Source organism: Lepisma saccharinum, chromosome 14 (assembly GCF_977018435.1).
Source record: "Lepisma saccharinum chromosome 14, izLepSacc3.1, whole genome shotgun sequence".
NCBI lineage: Eukaryota > Metazoa > Arthropoda > Insecta > Zygentoma > Lepismatidae > Lepisma > Lepisma saccharinum.
The window spans coordinates 80439195-80455864 of NC_139242.1; the positions used below are offsets into that span (position 1 = coordinate 80439195).

The window sequence follows — 16670 nt, forward strand, 5'->3', positions numbered from 1 at the left end:
GCAGCAGCTCGCATTGGTTTCGGTCGCTATACTGGGAAGCAATACATAGGGAAGAGTGAATTCTACGTTACAGCCTTTTAGCCCGAAAAATGGCGAGTCGAACCGAAGGTAGGCGAAGATGCAACTAGTGTAGCTGCATATAAGTTTGACCTCGAGCGCGAAGATGGATATATGCTTATTATAAACACATATACAAAATATATACATTTAGGGCATTCCTCATCTACTAAAGTGTTTAGAAGAACGAAATAGGAAATTGCAGAAATATCCATACGTGTTGAGTACTACAGCCATCTTTGTAAACTGACAACAGCTCCGTGCCGTGGAGCAGCCGAGAGTTAACGCTGGACCGTTCCAAGAAAAACCTATTGCATTGAATGTATATCTCGGTTTCTCAATCACACTAATATTTCGGCTGAAAAAAAATGAAAGACTTTTCGATTTGATCTCGTATTTCAATTGCACAGCAAGGCAGAATCATCAAGTAAGTTAATTTGATATGAACTAAATGTGTGTGTGTGTGTGCGTGCGTGTAGGTTCCAAAATGTCTCAACATTTTCTTTAAAATTGTCTTGATGTACGTACAATGTTCCAATTTGTATAAATCAAGTGTCTCCTCTATGTGTTTACTTTCTGAATAGTAATTATAATTTTTACAGCATTCTAAAATGACGGCAATAATTTTTCAACTTATGAAATAAAAATACGACTTTTCTCCATATTGCCTACAAAATTAATCACGAATTATGTACCTTCCTATACTACTTGTATAGATATGACCAGGAAACGTATTTTTATGTAAATGCATATTTATGCATGAAGCTGAAATCAGTTGAATTTTGTATCATCTTTGCGCATCATGCGTCAACTCGAAAATTGCAGTTATTATTTTCCATATTTGAACATATATTAGGTTTTGTCTCATGTTGCACGTATGTTTACATATTATTTCCATATTTCAGAACATTTCTCAACATATACTCCAAATTCACGCAATAACTACATGTCCCCGAGTGACCGAAAAAGTTGGATGAATGTTTTTCGAATAACTGACAAATTTGAAATTCACTCCAATCACTTCTTGCTATATTGAACGAAGTTTTAGCCAATATAAATCCATCGCAAGAGAGAACAGAGGGAATTTCACGTTCGAACACCTACAACAAAATTTTGTTAATCATTGTTTTGGAAACAGAAAATGAAAACACATTTTGTGTTGCTTTACAATTAATGTCAATATAAGCGTACTATATTTTATGTAGGTTATGTATTATTAATAAGGTAAATTTTTAGAATTTGGAGTCCATATTTAACTGCATATTTTGTTGAAAATATCTAAATATGTATTTACATAATTAGCGCATTTTTACTACATATAAATCCGTTCCCTGAATATGACACTTCAGAATGCAAAACACATCAAGTAGTCATTTATATCTGAACTTAAGAAGAAAGAGAGAACCGTTTGTCGGTCTATCTCGAGACACCCAACTCCTTGGGGGGAACACACTGACGAATCGGCACACTCCTTGTTGACGAGGACACTTTCTCCTTTGGAGTCCATAATGTGCAGCGTGTAGCAGAAGTCTTTACCTGGAATAAAGAAAACGGGTCTTCAAAATTGTATCATGTATGGAAAATGAAGTGATATACAGGGTAAGTAAGAACGGATTAACAACTTTACACGGTTATTATGATGTAACAACTAATGTTTGAAAAAAAACAAGGCATCAGCACATAAAAACACTCTGGAAGTTCTATTTGAACTTGACATGCTTATGTTGCTTTGCCGCTGTTCCGCCAGGATGCTAGTGTGGCAAAGTGGTAGCCAGTCAGTACTAACAATTAGAAGAAACTGTGTCTGTGTGTATAAGGAAGAGTTTCTGCAAACACTTTCCAAATTCTGTTCACAAACTCATCGGATTGTTCTTTCAAGATGGTGGATTACTACCGAAACGCTTGCGGAAATGTCTTTCCATCATTGTGAACACTAACCCCAAAACCTTCTGCTGGTCACTCGCCATTTTGCTACACTAACAATCCTGGTGGAAAAGCGGCAAAGCAGCATAAGCGTGCCAAGTTGAAAAAGAAACTTCCATTTTTTTTTTCTTTATGCTGATCCCTTGCTTGTTTTTCTGTCATAAATAGTTACATCATAATAATCGTGTAAAGTTGTTTCATTCTTTTTGACTTAAACTGTGCGCTTACATTTGAAGTATATTATACAGTGATATTTCATTATAAAATAAGTTGTTCACCAAAACTTACAGGATTAAGAGGCAGCATTCAAATGGTGAATAATTGATTTATTGATTTGGTGTTTTAAGTCCACTTTATGCACAGTAATGTAACGGGCTCAAGGAATCTGACCTATGTCAATGATGGGATCATTAACGTAAACACAAACCCCAATGCAACCCATTGTATCGGTAACACTGGTAGCGGTGACAGGTAGACTGCAATGACAAATTTCCTAAATATACTACCTACAATACCTCAAAATTACTGTTCCAAGAACCTGACACACCCTTATATATATACACACAATACTTCCCATACAACACCCACTCTTAATAGATAGGGATAAACCATATGTTATATCAACTCATCCACCAAGCCTCTACCCTTTGAGCCCCTTTTCATTCCAAGTGAATCGAAAAGACTAACTAACCCTAATAAATTCCTTAGTTTTACAGTATTCCCCTATTTATTTCCACATTTACATAAGCACAACGATTACCCGTAGTGACCAGTGAGAGATGAACATTCCCACCTTTCTGGAAGAGAATGTTGAAATTAATACACATATAATTAATCAATCAACTACACACTGCATGATCTTTTTGGGCTGAAACGCAAAATCATAGATTCAAACTATATATTTTTATTCAGCATCAAGAACGTGTGTATATATTAATTACAAGTCTACAGCCGTCGCTTAATGTTACTCATCTAGGCCAATCGCGACAGTATCCAATCAGTACCATTACATTCACCTACACGATGAGCAATAACTTACAGAAATTTTAAATGAAAGCACGTTGTGCTGTGTGAGTATAGAACTCATAATAAAGTGTCATACCTACTAAAAACATAACTATATCTACATACATGCATTGGTTATCAATGAAGCATGACACCAAGATGAACCTAGTAGGGTTTCAATTTTGACACTCAAAGAAATTTCCGTGATGCAAATATTAGGCAAATAAAACTGGTTTTAGCAGGTGAGGAATTTTATCCCCTTTCCAAAGCTGACATTTTCATATAAAACATTCCACATTAACTTGGCTTCATTTTGTACTCAATACCTTTTACAGAATTATACATTGAATGCAAATGCACCGTGCATTAATACTTGAAGTAAATTTCAATTACTGTCCTTTTACGTTAATGTTTGACTAGTCAACAAATTTTCCCCAAGATGGCTGCGCGACGCGTTATGTTCCCGCCACGTTTTATGGTTAGGCAAATTCGCGAATCATGGCCATGATTAATGTCACACGGATGCTAGCATATTAATTGAAGTGTTGATATAGAACTTTATCCAGATTTCAAGTTCAATCTCACGATTATCACTCGGATGGAAGATAATAAAGTGTACTTACATATCACCACTGTTTCCCACCAAAGCCCGTAACGACAGTTTTCAGCTCAATTATCCATTGTCACACGAACGTTCACATAAATGTTCTTAGGATCACACTTTGCAATCTTGAGCCTACATAACGACCTAATCTGATTAACTTATAATGCAGGAATAACTTCGATTTCCATGGATTCTTCCGGCTCGCTGAATTTCAACGCCTATTCTCCATGCTTCCTCTTGACCAGCTTCTGAATCCGTTCCATCTACCCGATTCCTGGGACACGATTCCGTTCTCCCAACCTCTATTGTTTTCCTGATACACCCATGAGCTCCTCGAACCGTTCCTTGTACACGATTCCTGGGAAACTATTCCGTTCTCCAAATCTCCATAGTTTTCCTGATACACCCATGAGTTCCTCGATCCGTTCTTGTTAACAGTTCATTGAAGGTTGGGAGAATTGAATCGTCTTCAATGTTTTCCTTCGCTCTTGTCCAGATACATGTCGAAATTCTAATTAAGTTCGTTTTCAGATGTGTTATTTAATTTAGACATTAATAATCCTTGAATGAAAATAACATTTATAAGCAGTTGAACAAACACAACTTAATTATGCTAATACGATGTCAACCGTGAACTGATGACATCTATTGAGTATTCTTGGTACCAAAGAGCAACTCAACTCAGTGAGCTGTACTATATACAACTATCACCTGTGACCAAACAAAGTACTCGATAGGCTTTAATGACAAATATATAGTTATAATAGTTTGCACGAATGATGCTAAATGGCATGCGGAATTGACAGTGTCTTCGCTCGAGCGAATAACGCTCGAACAGGCAAAAAAATCTGTATACGCTTGAGCCCAGTAGATCACGTATAATCGTAATTTTTCTGTAGCAGTGAGCCTTCAAATATGGATCGTGAAATGAGGGACACAATAAAATTGAAACTGAAGTGAACATAGTCATCATTAGGGAACGGAACTTTATGTGCTAAAAAACTCAGAAATATTTATTTTTTATGTGTCATAAATGTTGAAAATATGTGATAAAAACAGGAAAATATGTGACAAAAATAAAAACATTTGGTAACAAAAACAAACTATGACATGCATTTTAAACACCTGAAATTAGTTTCTAAATGATTACCTCTTAGCGAGCTATTTTTTGGAAGAGTTGCAGTGGATCACCATAGTTCTTTCCAAATTCTCCATTGTAAATCTGTGACGATTATCTCTAAAAAGCATCTTATATTGTGAGAAAGATGGCTCCACGTCACAAGAAACAATTCTTGCATATTTGAAGCACGAAATGTCACTAACGCTGAAGTTTTCCAAAGCTTCCTCTTCCTCTACTTCACCTCCTTCCAAAACACATGCAATTTGGCACAATGTTTGAAAACCTTGGTTTTTCCCCAAAAATTCTGTACATTTAGACATTTAGATCCAGTGAGTTCTTTCAGTTTCGTTTCTACTATACGGACTTCACCAATGGAAGCTGCCAAAGTGTTCGCGGACGATTCAAGCTTTCATATGGAATTAGAGAGAATGGACAGGTTTGTTGAGATGTATGCCAATTCGACTTTTAAGGAGGGCTCCATCAACAGTTCTTGCAGAATTCTTCTTTGTCGAGATCATTTACAACAGATACAATTTTTTTCAAAGTTCTGGGCATAACATCTGCATCGCGTAACTACAGGTGTAGGGGGAAGGGAAACCTCAGGACAGCCCCAGCTACTTACAGCTATTTTCTCCCGATAGGATCGTAGGCGAGGTGCCAGAAGTCTGCCAGCGAGCGTTTTCAAAGACAAAACAAACCTAGCACTCTCGATATGAAAGAGGTGCGGAGAATAAACATTTTTCCTTGGAGCATTTCGAGGTAGATGAAGTCAACGAGCGATTTTATGTATTTAAAATGAAAATTCGCAAAATATGTATTTACATACGGAAAACTGGAAAATGTGTGTTTTTATGTAAAATAAAATTTGCTGTGTTGACATATAAGGCTATGATAAGAATTTTGGCAAAAATGAGGGTCTCTATCTTATCGCAGAAAAAACATTTATTTACCTAAAGTTCCTTTCCCTAGTCATCATATTCATAACTGTAAGAATGCATCAATTTTTGACACACGTTGTCTCTGTTAATAGACAATGGAACAATTTTGAGAGAAATGAAGATTCCTTCTCTTCTTGGGGTGTTGTGAAGAGAAACAGACTGACTAGAAAATGAAGTGTTATTGGTAGACTGTTGTTTTGCGTACAGAGCTTTCATGAGAGAGATCTAGGTTCGATCCCGACCAAACGCAATATTTTGCTTCTTCTCTATCAGTGAAGAAGTGTGTAATATTGATTTCCAGGCATTTTGACGAAAGGACACGCATCAAATTTGATATTTTAATCTGTTCTCTCATTCTTCTAAAAGGCTCTCTATCAAAGCGAAGGATATCTTCTCAATGGTTCCGTAGCTACGATTCTCCACTCCCTTCCAACTGCCTGATTTATTTACTTTCTCTGTTCAAACCAACTCATGAAATATAATCATTCTAAGGAAAACAGAGAGTGTAAGATTAAGAAACACACTTGCCTTTCTTACGAGGGTGTTTATTTTTGCGTGTCTGTTCGTCATCTTCATGTAAACAACATGCCTCACCATTCCCGTGATTAACCTATGCTGGGACCAACGCAGCTCAAGTAACAAAGGTACAGAAAATGCAAGACACACGTGCCTATACATGTTATATCTGGAGAATGAGCAACCTGAAAATAAACTTTCATTTCAGACGACTACTTGAGCAAGAGTTTCGTGTTTTCTCGTTTGCAGTGTAGGTTATCATGTCAGACTAGCATGCGAGCAAACTGTGTTCGATCCCAGCGGAAAGTAACTTCTCTATAATGTTATCCCACCTAATATAAAAATCTCAGGTTTCTTCAAAACATTTTGAATTATTTCCAATAACTTGAACATTCTATATTTCATTCTCATCACTGTAACTTTTCCATTTTTCCTATTAAGATATTATTGTGTTAATTACCCGCACACCCCCTATACGCCTTCATGGCGTGGTGCTATGCACAGGGGAACACTTTACCTTTTTTATTAGTTTATAATTTTAATTATTAGTATATAATCTTGTAAAACGTAAACGTACGTAAAGTTTAACACATATTCAAAGCATTTGTTTCAAATTTGTGTAACTAGCTTTACTCATATCTACTTCCTGTTATTAAATAATACATTCTGACTTGCTCTGATTTAATTTTTGTTATATAACGTCTCTTTTTACCAGTTTTGGCTAATCGACGAGGATGAGTGATAACATGATAAAATTTATGAAATAACACTCAAACAGAACACCTATAACTTGGTCAGGATTCGAACCCGGTATCCCTGGTGTCGTAGGGTGCTGTGCAAGCCCCACCGCCACAGATGTCGCCTCACATCATCCTGGTTTGTATCACGTAATAATAATATGAATGAATATCAAAATAACATGTTTATTTGTAGATTTGGTCCATCCAATTTTTTGACAGAGCTACAGTGGCACACTAGAAAGTATGCTTCGACACTGTTTTGTACAAAATGACTGGTGACTTTGTAACAATTTATCTAATCACGTTTATCTTTGTTTCCCTATCACACTGTACATTCAATCAAAGCACCTCCTTTCTATCTTCCAGGTTCACAACAAGAGTTCCCCGATCAATATATCATGAAAACAATGTTTACAGCAATTTTCACCCTTTCTAAATGGCGCTATTGTAAACTTTGTACAAGAGGGATGTTGGGAAGGTTTAAAAGTGCAATGTCTTGTCATTGCTGCCAGTCGCGTGTTCAAAAACGAGAGTTATAAATTGCGCCGAGCCGTCCATTTTGTCAGCAAAGACATGAGACAGAACATCTTCAACGTAAGCTCTGTGACACCACGCAGCACGGAAAACAAAGCCGTGATGCATTAGATTCAATTTTTCTGCAGTCCACGGTCTCTCCCACGTCCCGCTCATTTCTCTTCTCGGACGTGACGCGATACGCTCGCTGTCGCTGCGTTCCTCCCGGCATGCTCGGCGCGTGTCCATCTGGAGCTCGGCATTGCGGTTGTAGCAGGTGCTGCGAAGCGCATAGCGTCAAAGTTTAATGCGAATTAAGAAGAGCTGGCCTAAAACCTGCGCATTAAGTATTGATGCCATGCAGATGCAAATGGCGACACTTGCCAAGAAGCCAGCAGAGTGCCAGGTACTTTGTTCCTATTTTACAATACTTCTTTATAGCATCTTTCTTGCAGCACAATCAATTTTGTTCGTATTTCTTCAACGTAAACACAGTGCTCAATCATTTAGTGAAAAGAGAGTCCCATTGGCTTTTATCAAACAAACTCGATTGAATGTTACTAAATTAGCTTTTTAGATGTTACTTGGACGGTTACAGGGATAAAAGCCGAATCGACGCTAAAGAAAGATTTCCTGTATATGTTTTATTTAAACAAATATTTAATTTAAAATATTACTGTACTCCTAACCTGCTACTTTATCTTTTTGAAGAGAAAATTCTTTCATCGATGAAGTTCCGAATGTATCTTGGAGACGCTTGCGCGAAAGTAAGTTGGTCAAAACAAGTAGAACAATCTTGCTGAGGTTGACTCTAGGTTACCTGTCAACAAATGCTTAAAATATACCCTTACGAAATGTAGCGTTCCACCTTATTAAACATCTTCCCCTGTCGACGAGAAAACCACAGACGAAGAAAATATAGAACGTAGTTACAGAGCGTCTTGCACCATCTATCCCTAAAACAGGACAGAGGTGGGGTAGGAATACGTTCTTCCTCGTTCAATTGATCGTTTTTTCGACGATTGCGAAAGATTTGGTGTACACTTATCCCAGGTATCTGTGAGCAATCGACACGTTTTAATTTTGGATCAAGCGAACGAGTTGAGTTGTTGTTTTAAGTCCACTTGATTCACAGATAGGTCAATTGGGACTGGACCTACAGATTATTGTGGGTTTGGAACCCCTATGGACCCCCACAGGGTATCGAATCCGGTACCCCTTGATTCCTAGGCGGCGACGTTACCACTAGGACACTATGAAGGCGCAGTAAGCGAACGAAAACAAGTCGACGACTCCACCAATGAACACGTGAGAAGGAACTGCATTGCGTGGAGGGAGGAAAGCGACTGCAGTTACCAGCCTTCGCTCCCCTCCCTTCCCTGTTGCTTGCTCCACAGATTTCTTGTATAGAGTATAGTTCTTTTCCCTTTCTAAATCATGCAGTTTTCATCCTTCCCTCGTGTACGTGCCGCTGAGGATGCGGTGACCATAACCAGAGAAAGGCAGTTTTCTGACGGACGAGAATAGGGAAACGATGTGACAACGTCTTCGATGTCAACCGTGGCGTGTTCTGTTGTTTCGGCAGATTCGTGGCAAAAAGTATAGTCGTGTCCGTCCGTTCATCCGTGTCAACTATACATATACAGCATATCTGGCTTTCGTATAATAAAAGAAACATGTTTACGAATACCTGCCACAGTCAAAACCTATGTATGTACGGTACTGCCATCTGTTGCCATTTACGAAAAACACGAAACGGTGTCGCGCGCGTGCGCATGGGCACAGCGGACTCCACAAGAGAAGGTGTTCTGTTTGTGTGTGTTATATGTCGTTCTACTAAGAGTGTCCATATAGAAGTGTATTGCCGTTGTTACTGACAGTGACGGAGCCAGTTTCTCTCATTTTGTGATGTGTAATGGAAAGGTATTGTGGACCAGGATACACCTTCATTCCCAATAAATTCTTGGTCAAACAGATTTTGGGACCGTTTCTTTTTTATAGCTCTAAGCCAGACACCCTCTTGTGTGTGTGTGTGTGTGTGTGTGTGTGTGTGTGTGTGTAATATATATATATATATATATATATATATATATATATATATATATATACGGATGGAAAATTCAATTGTCATGGGTGGGACATGCGGACTACATTTTTTATATTAAAATAACTATTCTACTGATAGTTGAGCAACATTTGTCATACACTTTTTGCGCAATAAAATATGAAACTTAACACTGTTGACTAAATATAACTATCCTAAAATATTTCCCCGATTTGATGATATAAGTGAATAATTTTGTGTCACGGGTGGAACAGACGAAGCACTGCCTCTTCACTTAATACGAAATTTATTTTAATTTATGTGAATTGTCACAAAATGAAAAATAAATTATTTTAGACAAAGAGAGAGAATATTCTATTGGAGTTGAGAGGTGACAGTTAATAGAGAAATTCTTTTATTTATTTTTTTGGTGTCACGGGTGAGACACAATGCAAAACACAAGTAAATCAAAAAGTTATAATAAGCGATACCATCTAACTTAATTATGTATAGAATACTTGCATTTTTATGCAAATGATAATTTTAGATTGTCCACTTACAATAAAGATACAGCATTGTATTTAATTTTCAAAGTTGATGTACACATGCAATCATGGAATGCTCCATATACAGGGTGATTCAGACTTCCTATTACACACTTCTAGGGGTTGTAGAAGGGGCTTAGTAGATCAAGTTTTGATAAGGAACACATGTCTGTGAACGTACCGTTTTGGTACTACACAGATGACAAGATCACGTACTTTCACATCTCCAGCTTCACGGTGGGGAACCCACGTTGACGGAGGGTGACGTCTTCAGTCACCTGATGTCATGTTTATGACATGGCTGCAGCAACAAAAGCCTTCAATCTGTCCCTATCCTAAGCAAGATCTATCCACTGTTTTCCATCACTACCGATTTCCACTGGGTCAATCTCAACGTTATCTCTGCATCTTCGTTTTGGCCTTCGTACTGGTCTCTTACCATAAGGTTTCCCAACAAGAATCGTGTAAACTCTTCTATCCTCTCTCAATCGTGCCACATGGCCTGCCCATCTAAGTCGTATTGATTTCATCATTCTAATAATATCTGGAGATAAATACAAATTATCAAGTTCTAAATTATGTAACCTTCTCCACTCAGCTGTCTCCTCATTCTTTTTAGGTCCAAATATTTTTTCTAAATATTTTATTTTCAAATACTCTTAATTTATGTTCCTCTTTCCCAAGGTACACAAAAAATCAATTGCAAAACGGTGGAAGCAAGAAGAACAAGTTGTATTTCCCCGCAGTTGCAGCCAATTTCATCTCGCGGAGATGGAGTAGAAAGGAACCTGTATGTAATAAATTCTGGCGATTTCTTTCGTAGCTGAAACACTGCTTTGGACGAGAAACAAAGGTTGGCTACGTTTGCTTTATCTCATTTGTGGAATATTTCCAAGTGACCGGTTTTCTGTCAACTGCAATATCGTATTCTTGAAGTTGAAGAAATTTACTTGTACTTCGTCTCGGCGACTCTGGCAACTCCCTTGGGTATCTACAGTGAATCTACTCTCTACGAAACAGAATACAAGGAACATTCTTTGTAAGGAATTCCCCTCACGTACCTTTTTCACCAACACTGTAAACATCAATGCTTTATTAAGCTTTTACATGCTTTTTCTTGCTGAGACATAAGGAGAATGCCCCTCCAATAGTTTGCCTCTACTAACATTTCCAATTGCACAAGAATGTGTGTTTTACTTCTTCTTCTTACTTGGCGCTACAACTCTTTATGAGTTTTGGCCTGCTCAACAATTTGCTTCCATTTAATTCTATCCTTGGCATCCTTCTTCCAATTTTGAGATCTTCATTATTCCAATATCATTTCGAACATCATCTTCCCATCTAACTTTAGGTCTACCTGTTGGCCTCTTGACGAATGGTTTCCATTTATATATCTTTTTGACTGTTCTCTCATTGGACAATCGTTCGATATGCCCTAACCAGCTTAATCTTTGGGCTTATATGAATCGAACTATATTCTTATACTTAATCAACTTGTCCAGCTCGTCATTTGTTTTTATTCTACAAGAGCCATCGCTCATTTTGGTGGGACCAAATATTTCTCTTAATATTTTCCTTTCAAATCTTAGTAGTTTTTGTATTAGGCTATCTTTCAGGACCCATGTTTCACTGGTCTAATAATTGTCTAATATAACTTAAGTTTTGATTTTTGTGAGAGATTATTTTATAATAATTTTTTATTTGCATAAAAGGTTTTGCCCTGCTATAAATCTTTCTGTTATTTCTTCTCCTATTGAATTATTGGTATTCTCAATTGAGCCTAAGTATTTAAAAGAATCAACATTTTCAAGGCCCATTGTTAATTTATTTTATTTATTTGGTTTCCACCCACATTTCATATATTTTGTTTTACTTTTATTTACTATTAAACCATATTTAATTGCCTCATTCTTCAAAATTATGAATGTATCATGGCCTGCTTTGATCTTGCCATTATCAATGTATCATCAGCATAGGCAGATAGCTGTTTTAACTTGGTAGGGATATTATCTCTTATTTCAAGTTTGGATATTATCGCATCCATTGCGATGCTCACAAAGGTTCACCTCGTTTCACTCCTGATTCTTCTTCAAACTGATCAGTTAGATCATTATCAATTTTCACTCTTTACTTTTTTACTCTAGACTGATTAATTTGACTTCGGAAAAAGCTTTGCGTAAATTGCAGAAACATTATAAAGTTTCGAATCTGATTTAGAAAGGAAGGTATCGCAATGTTATTTCCAATTTGTCGACAGAATATAACATATTACCCACTTCTTATGATTCTATGCTTATAACCGAGTGTGCGATATGTAAACGTCAAGAGGATTCCACTTCTTAAAACATGTATTAGTTCATCTGCGTAGATATACTGCGTCCAGTATGAGGATATACCGCTGGTTGTGATACGCTCATATACACGTGGAAACGTAATATATTGAATCCGTATATGGTAATTGCTAATTACGCTGTTATTGTTGTGTTGTCATTCCGACATGGACAGTTTGCAAACAGGGATTCATAGCACAAGCATCAGTGGTTCGTGATTGGCCACTTGTGTTCTCTGTATGCAATCCCTTGAGCATCGCATTCTGTGGGAACTCGGGGATGAAGCACATGACGCACGTGTGGTTTGTCATATTGTGTGAACGTTTAGAGTCGGGCATTAATGTTCGTTGCGTGTATTTATTAGTTTTAATTAAATGGTTCTCGTGCAACTATTTAGTAGTATAGCAGTAACATTAGCATTACATATGTTATGTAGACGTTAATGGAGTTTGCATCTTTTCAGTTCTCTGACATCACTGTTAAGTGATATACAATCATTCTTAAAGGATGATTGATTGAATTGATTTATTTTACTTCGCTTTTTTTTGCACTGTTGGCTAGTCACGAAGATATGGATTAATGCTGATCAAAGAACAATCATAAACACAAATGGACAGCACAAAACACGAACCCCACAGATGATTATATTGCCCCTGAGTCCAGACGCCAGAGCCTCGCTAGATTTCAAATGCAGTCCAAGGTGTTCTATACTCTGTCTCTCCTATCTCTGGAGCAAGGCCAGGCATAGCAACAGAGAAAGGGGGAGTGAATCGAGTGGACAGAGCGAAGCAGTGCATGCTGCTGGGAAGGCTGCTAACTGCAGTCCCTTTCCCACCCTCCACGTACTCGTTGGTGGAGCCGTCTCGGGTCAGTTATTTACGTTCACTTTCTACAGAGATAGTCGGGACAGAGTATACGTAGAAATGAGGTTGACATTTGGGTGTTGGGGAGGTAGTCCCTTAAACCCCCTTCATAACCGATTTTGATTGATTGATTGAGTTAGTGTTTTAAGTTTACTTAATGCACAGTAACGCTAATTGAGACTGGACCTACAGTTCAAAGTGGGATCCGAACCAATATGTGCCTCCACCCGGAATCAAACCGGGGACCCCTTGATTACTATGAAACGATGTTACCACTGCGCCATCGGGGAGGAACCTTCATATAAGAACTGACTACAAAAATATTAATTAATTCCTTTGAAGAATCTTTGCCAATTGTATTAACCGCGGAAGAAATATACATGAAATCATTTGTAAAACATGACACAGAAGTTATTTGCAGTTGAAATGAATTTAAGATGTCCAAGTAAGCAACCAACTCCATTTTGAATAAGTCGCCCGGCGTCCTTCATAAGTCTATAGCATAGTTCTTGTCTACTCTTACGACGGGCGCTCTATACACTGGCAAGGGAAGTGAAGATTGGGGTAGACCAACCAGACAACTGCGGTGGCGCCGAGAGATACGGCGTTCCTGGAGGAAGTATAACGCACCTCGTTCTACAGGCTGCTGCATTTCTTATCCCGCTGGATTGGTCGCTTCCCCGCTTCCAACTTCCCTTGTCAGCATGTAGAGCGCCCGCCGTAAGACTGGACAAGAGCTACAACAAGAAAATATCTGGACAGACTAGCAGGGACCACAATAGAACCTCATAGAAAACAGAGATTGGACGGTGTCAGTGAGGTCTTCATGGGGACAGAATCCACTTTCTCTCGGAGCATCCCAAGAGATCTTTCACAATTGGATCGGAGAGAATTTGTACACAGACGAGGCCTTAGGGACAACTTGGATTCCCGCTGGAGCGCCTGGGGCCAGATATAAAATAATTGTTAATTAATTTTTAATTATGGCATTGCAGAACACAAGTGCTTCATATCGAGAAAGTAACATCTCCAATTTACCAGATATATTTAATTCTGAGAAACAATATGGAACGTTTTATGCCTCCTACATACCCCTGTTTTCACAGTCATTTGTGATTGATTCTAGTTAGTGATTTTTCGCGGCTTGTTTACTAATTTGAAGAACAGGAGCTTACAAACATTGTTTTGAATGGTACTCACTTCTTAGATTTTCCATGCTGTTGATATATCCTTACAATATTGCATTTGAAAACAAGCAGATGTTTACAAGTTCAATTCTCTCGAATTAAATGTTTTTCTTTTCGAACAGATTTCAGCTAAACATTACTGTACGATTAAAATGTGATCGTTGCATTGGTGAATGTAATTTTAAAAACTGGTATCCCGTGTGGTTAAACAATCCTGCTCAGATTTCTCTCGTTGCTTGCTTTGTATTCATTCCGAATACCTCAATGGTAATATTGAAATACCTTGTACAGTGTCTCTCAAAAGTTTTAGGACAACGACATTTTAAACTAGGCAACCCAATTTACACAAGGCGTTGGTGGGTTGCATGTAGAGTTAGGCTCAATTTCAGGGTTGCCACATGCACATTAGATATTTATAAAATACGCGAAAGAAAGATATCCAAATATTAGTGCATAAAACTAGAAAAAAAATCAGTATTACATTTGTTGCAATACTCTCAGAAAGAAACAACGTCGATTTTCTATATTTCATTGTTGATGAGTCTACACAAAGGAAAAGTGGAGAGAGGAAACGAAAGGGAACAAAGGAGAGGAAAAAGAGAAAGCAAAAGGAGAAGAGGAAAAGTAAAGAAGGGAAGAAAATAGAGGACAGAGAAAGTGGATAGGAGAAGTAATGAGTGGAAAGGAAAAATATGCGAGGAGAGATGAGGAAAATGGAGCAAAGAGGAGAGAAGAGAGGAAGGAAAGCGAGGTGATAGAAGAGGAGGAAAGGAGTTTGGAGAGGAGAGGAGGAGACGAGAAGAGGGAAGTGGAGAGTAGAGTAAAAGAGAGAAAGAGAGAAGAACGAAAAGATGAGGAGAACAGTGCCGTGGAGTCGGAAATATAAGACAGGAGAGGAGATAAAAGGAGTGGAGAAGAGTGGGATGAAGACAAGTGGCGAGAAAAGTAGGGAAGGCGGTATGAGATAAAAATAGAGAAGGACGGGAGAGAAGAAGGAGAAGGAGAAGTTAAGAACAGAAGGGACTGGAGACGAGAGGAGAGAAGGGGTAGTTGCAGAAAATACGTCTCGGCGTCAAGAACTGATGCATTGATAAAATTATCGACATCAAACATTCATTAACATTTTATAATGTATTGGAGAATGTATTAGATCGGTGTGAATTTCCTTTTGGCCGAGTTCAGAGCAAGATAAAATCTTCCACGTAAGATCTTTGATTTTACCTGCGATTATACCACTAAAATCATGAATGTAATTTTCATATTTATAAGAATTATCCAATTTTTCTCCTCTTCTCGGTTCGTTGAAATTGAGATTTTGTTATTTAACATTTCCCCTCCTCCCATCGTTAATTCCAAACTGAATCATTCCGTTTCATACGGTGTGGACAATGAACGCAATGGGATATGTCTAAAACGTACGAAAAGTTTCTGCCACCGGAGGGGTTTGAACCTACGACCATCAGATTATCAATCCTTAACGGTAAGCACTACCCCAAAAGCTTTCGCTCCTGAACACAGGTAGAAGGAGCTGACCAATGTGAAATGCAGATCCAACCCCCCTCCTACATGTCATGTGTAAAGAATACTTGTTTGTTACAAAGAAAACGAAGGTAATACGACTCGGCGAAAACATTTAACGGAGAATTGCACATGATGGAAACTTTTCAGTCGATATTTGTGAAGGTGTCTTTGCATTGAACTCGAGTGGAAAAAGGGGTAATATTAGTGTGTCCTGAATTGCCACAAATATAAATGATTATTTCATTAATATTTGTCAATGTCTTTGAAGCAGAACACAATTATCTTTATAGTATCATAATTCAAGATCTGATAAGTGAAAATATCCCTTTGAACGTGTGTCAATTCATTTATTTCTTTATTTTTTTTAGTAAATTACAGTTTTAGGACAATCTAGCCACTATACACTATTATTACAAATAATGTTTAATAGAAGGAGAAATATTTTTAAAAAGAAAAAGAAAGAACACTTCGTAAGGAGGATCGAACCTAGGACCCCTTACAATGCTCTCAAGAACTCTAACCATTACACTACGTCCTTAATTATTCTGTCGCCTCAATATTGTAAACGTTATCATGAAAAAAAATCAATACTCTCATATTGCTCTATACTTCTATAATTACTTTATACACATGCATTTGAAATCTTACTCTGAATTTCTTTCTTCGTATTAGTATATCTAAGGTTGTGAATATATTTTATTTGTAATTTTATAACTGTTACGTGAACATCTACGAAATAGTTCCTTACAACTTGGTATCTGTAA

General features: G+C 37.7%; 1 protein-coding gene across 1 annotated transcript in view; it reads right to left on the reverse strand.

The window, feature by feature from the left end:
* The window catches only part of LOC145998630 (ly6/PLAUR domain-containing protein 6B-like), a 182470-nt gene that overhangs the window by 7599 nt on the left and 158201 nt on the right, over positions 1 to 16670 (reverse strand). The window contains exon 4 of the mRNA XM_083135090.1: positions 1463 to 1593. Within this exon, the coding sequence (XP_082991216.1) occupies positions 1463 to 1593 (131 nt within the window). The remainder of the gene's footprint in view (positions 1 to 1462; positions 1594 to 16670) is intronic.